The sequence below is a fragment of the Buceros rhinoceros genome, unplaced genomic scaffold (genome assembly GCF_000710305.1).
Source record: "Buceros rhinoceros silvestris isolate BGI_N320 unplaced genomic scaffold, ASM71030v1 scaffold4452, whole genome shotgun sequence".
In the NCBI taxonomy this organism is placed as follows: domain Eukaryota; kingdom Metazoa; phylum Chordata; class Aves; order Bucerotiformes; family Bucerotidae; genus Buceros; species Buceros rhinoceros.
Genome location: NW_010400594.1, coordinates 62,213 through 67,298, shown reverse-complemented (window position 1 = coordinate 67,298; position 5,086 = coordinate 62,213). Strand labels below are relative to the sequence as shown.

General features: G+C 36.7%; 1 protein-coding gene across 1 annotated transcript in view; it reads right to left on the bottom strand.

Annotated features, from left to right (window-relative positions):
• Positions 1 to 586: 586 nt before the first annotated feature.
• Positions 587 to 5,086, bottom strand: part of LOC104489724 (glutamate receptor ionotropic, kainate 2) — a gene marked incomplete at its 5' end in the record, with an annotated part of 33,616 nt that continues 29,116 nt past the window's right edge. Inside the window, one exon of the mRNA XM_010131921.1 lies at positions 587 to 1,129. Coding sequence (XP_010130223.1) covers positions 965 to 1,129 — 165 coding nt within the window. The remainder of the gene's footprint in view (positions 1,130 to 5,086) is intronic.

Here is a 5,086-nt window from a genome sequence, read left to right as displayed (position 1 = left end):
TTAGGTGACTCAACCCACTTCCAATATTAGTGAGAAGTGCACAGGCTCCATTGAGTTCAATTAGTAGCAGGAACAAGGGTTTCAAAACCCATTCAGGCTAAAATGCAAGCCCTCTATGTGTGAAATACACTGCTTCCCCCCACTCCCTCTTTTCACAATTAAAGATAAAAAGAAATTGCTTATATCTAAAGGTAGTAAGATACATTCCTTTGTACCAAGGAAACTGTCATTCATCTAAAAATTGGGTCAAAATTATGGATTTTTGTTGGTTTTGTTTTTTAGACCAAAGTTCGAGCCCAGGTAAATATAAGTTACTGATTTTTTTTTTAATTATTATTATTTATTTACTTAGTTCAGTGACACAGACAGTCCAAAAAGCAGGTGAGCATCCTCATATTTATCCTTCTATTCATGGGATTCATATTTCTTCACTTAACATATCTCTCATCCAGGAAGATTGTATCGCCTGTCCAGATGGTAGTTTCAGTCTACTAGCAGTTACCAACTCTTCTATGCTTGGAAGTTCGGAAGAATATACGGTTTCTTGTTCCACTACAGTTCTGAGATATTACTTTTACTAGACTCCTTTAGTGGTTAGTATCATCTTGGATATTTATTCTCCATCTCCTGGCAACCGTTGAACTTCAAAAGGAACCTGTAATTTCTCACTGAGACTGCATTTGAAACCAGCCACAAAACTCACATGGAACATTCATCCATTCAAAATGGTGGAAACCCATGACGAACAGTGTAACCCCGCATAACTTGTTTGATCCATGATGCTTGTGATTCGAGTCTGGCCATTGCAACTGCTGAGATCACAGAGTCTCTAGTTCATAGACACAGCGGCATGAGGTAACTCATTTTGTTTTGCACAGGTTGCATATTTCCACAGGAAACATTCTCGCAAGGTTGTTTGGAAAAAAGACGACAGTTTGTGCTTGGGGTATTTGGCTTCCCAGCTCTATGCCATGGTTTCTTTACCTGGCAACCTTCTGTCGTTAAACGTGTGCATGTTGATAACTTCTTCTGTTTTCACAATAACAGGGGCCTGTGGCTTGTGTTTTAATCGACGCTGACACTTCAGAGACATCCTTAGCTCCTCTACCATGGCACTACAGAAGGACCTCTACAGAGGGAAATAGAGGAAGAAGAAGGGAAAAAGTCTGTAAGAAATGTCTAGCTGCAATGTCTAGAAGCAGATTCACTGTATTGGCACAGCCTTATCATTCCTGTAAGTTTACTTTTTTTCAGCCATAAAGAAAGCTCATAAGAAATTGCTGTCTTTTAAATATGCATCGCATAATAATTAAAATGACTTATCAAGCTGTGATGACCCTGAAGAAAACCACCTTGTCTCTACAATTACTTATCTGGCAGCTACTGGCTATGGAAACATGATACTTAAAAATATTTCAAGCAGATGTTCTGTTAACATTTGTTAGCCTTCCAAGTTAGCATCTGAATGTAACATGTATATCAGGTGTTCAGTAAAATCTCCCCGTCCATATTTCAAAAGAATAATTTAATTTCTATATGATTTAAATAGCTGTTCCTCAACAAAACCACAAGCCTTAGTATAGGAAGTTTACCTAAATAATTAATGTTTTAAAACTTTCAAAATGCAGACCCATTACTGAAAACTAATATCCACTCTATTATTTGCAGTATCTTCTGTATCTAAACACTTCATCCCCTACCGATTATCATTTGCGGAGTATATATTTGTAAAAGTATTCAGCTTCACTGATCTTTATGAAGAGCGTATTATCAGAACAAGAGTTTATTAACGTGTTTTCATCACAAGCTAGATCCTCAAAGCTCTTTTTCTATTTTACAGTGCAAGAATTTTGAAAAGTAAAATAAAATCTCCCTTATTCCTCAGTCTGAGTGAGTTCTCAACTTCTAATAGTGTGCTAAGCAATTAGCCTCTCCTCAGTGTGAGAATTGGATTGTAGATGGAATATGGAACTAAGGAAGAGGAGCCTCACTTTCGGGGTCTGTGAATTAACTACTTTTGTCATATACTTTAACTTCAATGTTTTTCAGCTGATGGAGAAATGTATTAACTAAATAACACTTTCCAGAGCCTAAGATGTTGTGACAAGCCTCTGATAGCTCTCACCCAAATCATATTTGAGGAATAATCTAGCCCTTTGCATTTTCCTTTCTTAACGACTAATCTCCAGTCCAAGGAGATGATCTGGAAAAAATAAAATAAAGAAAAGGACAGAGCACCCAGAATTACTGTAAATATCTCTTGATCATTGTGATTAGTGGTAGATCATTAGTCAATATATAATTGCCTAATTTTTCTTCCAAATCAAAGATTCTGCTTTATCCGTAAACTATTACATCTCCATTATTTATACAAACTTCAAGTGTGGAGATCAGATCCTGAAAATATTTAAGCACCTCACTCTACTTAGTTCTTTGGGAACCTAAACTGAAACTGTGTTTATCAAAATCTGCATTCAGCTTCCAACCTTCAGGCTTGAAGGCACTCTGACCAATAAGACATTCAGTTTTCCACAATAAACTTTATAGATTTGTCATTTGGTAATAGTCAGAAGAACTTCCTCTAACCACATGGGTGCTTGGCTCAGCCTTGTATACCACCAGAATTCACAGTGAGTTCTCCATACGTAAGGTCATCAATCCAGTAGGCGTGCTCTGAAAGGACCTAGCAAATCAAGTTCCTCAAAAAAAGTGGCAACTGCTAAATAAGGACGCGTGACAGACATGACAACTTTCTTCTGTGCAGCCATTCATCACCTGGAGCATTAGAGCTGTATGAGTGACAGATTTGACTGTCAATTCAGTAGAGTCTTCTGCCAGAGGAGATTTAGCTTCAACGTCTCAGCAAGGGAGTTTTTACAGGCATTAGATCATTTTAAGGTAAAAACACAGTTTCCACCTACTGGTCCTGTTCCACTTTGCATGGAAGCAGTTACCAGGGGTAGAGTGGGAGAAAGGGACAGAGGGAGAACATGGGCTCTTCTGTAGATCAGGGATTAGAGCACACAGTAGCAGAGGAAAGGCTTCAGTGGTAGTTCCTGTTTCAGTGAACGACTTCAATACTTTTCTGTAAAAGTCTGTTTAGTGCAAAGGATTGCAAACATGATTTGTCTCAGTCATGGATTAGTTAGTACTGAACCTAAATCCTCCAAATCCTGAATAATTGCCCTCTTCTCTAATCCTTTGGACAAATAAGGGAATAGGCAAGTGGAAAGGAAAGCCTATTCTTATTCTTGTTGTGATACTCTTCTCTTGTGCTGAGTTTGAAATAAAGGAATGACACCTACTCAACTTGTAATAGAAAAAGTTTAGCCACCTACAGCTGAGAGAAGTTGTGAATTCAAAGGAGAGGAAGGTGCATCTCTCTGGTGCAGAGGTAAGCACAGTCCTTCGGTGGCCAAAGTTCAAGGCTAAACTCATCATTTCTGGCTGGCATTTCTGGCTAGAGTGACTTCTCAATGGGCAATTATTAGCAAGCCCTTTTAAAAAATGTCTCAGTTCACTGGGTTGACATCCAAGACAGAATTTATGGCTTTCACGGTGTGAATGAGTTGGCTAAAAATTCTAATTGAATGGTCTGAGCTCTAGTGTGTCAGATCTTCATGCATAAGGTATCTTTGTTCAGCATTGTATAGAAAGCAGGAAAATGTACCTCGTTCTTATCCAGATGTACTTTGACAAAAAATATTCAATTCTCTTAGACTTTCTTTTTCTTTAAGAGACTACTGTGGCTTAACGTCAGAATTGTATCTGAAATTAACCTCAAATCTTTCAAAAGGGCAGGATTTAATTTAGTTTTCCCTGATGGCTTACAGGCTAAATGGCTAAGGCTTGCAGATCTTGGCATTTTAACCGCGTGGAGAACCTAGCACATAGGAATTTCTCAGGGAATCCACGAAGAAGGAAATGTTGCAACTCTCAGTGTTACACCAGCTCCAGCCATTATAAGGCTCTCACCTCTGGGATCAAAGACCTAACTGAAACACTGTGAGGAGGAAAACCCTTCTAAATTTAAAAATTGTGCATTAGCACTTAACACTTTCAATATTGTGTCGCTGCTCTTTTTTTGCCAAGACTTCTAACAAGAGTGCCAAAACAGAGTGAATCCTTTTCAAGATGTATCAATCCATCAAAACATTTTGCAAAGATCTGCAAACACTTACCAAAGGGTATAAATTTTTAGGTTATATCAGTAGGAATGAGATTACAATCAATAGCCAAGAAGTAAGAAGATATATGCACTTGAAGCCAACATTGTGAAATATCCTGAAGATGAGATTTCAAGAAACATGCCAACACATTTTATCTGAAAGTTTTACCTGAATCCGAAAACTTATTAAACAAGAAATGTTGGCAAGACTGACAATCTTAAAAAGGCAGTTAACACAATTTTGACATAGTTATTTTATCTAGAAAATTCTTCCATTCCGTGTTTTCAAATTATTTTGTATAAAGTTCAGTGGAACTTATGTGCATATATTTTGTTAAAAATACAATTTAATTACTTCATTTACTAAGTTTTTTTAGTATGCTATATATTTTAAAATATCAAATATCTGAGAAGATTAAACAGTATTAGCTCCCAAAAGAGTACCTGAGCAGTGAAGAAGAGAAATATTACATCTTTTTTTTTTTTTCTTCAAATTTCACTCACTGAAATAGTGATGTGTTTTAAAAAATATATTAATTCAAGGCCATGTAAAAGTTCATGGCTTGGATCCTTATTCTTCTTTGGATTCTGGTGAGAAAATTGTGGAGGAGTTTTCTCACATAAAGTAAAGTCGTGTTCAAAAAAGGTTTACAAAATATTACTCTATGTTTGACCTTCTCTTAAAAGAAATACTTTTCTTGTCTCATTTCAGTTCCAATCTGTGTACAGCCTCCACTTTCTGTACAGTTAAACTTTTGTGTTCTTTCACTGTTGGGATACAACTTTTGGAACAGCAAAGCATGAAAAATAGAAGCACTCTAAAATACATTGCCTGACAGATAAATGCATATTCAGATATGATTTATAAACTATAATCAAATATCTTGATCCTGAATTCAATTGACCATTCGGATTGTT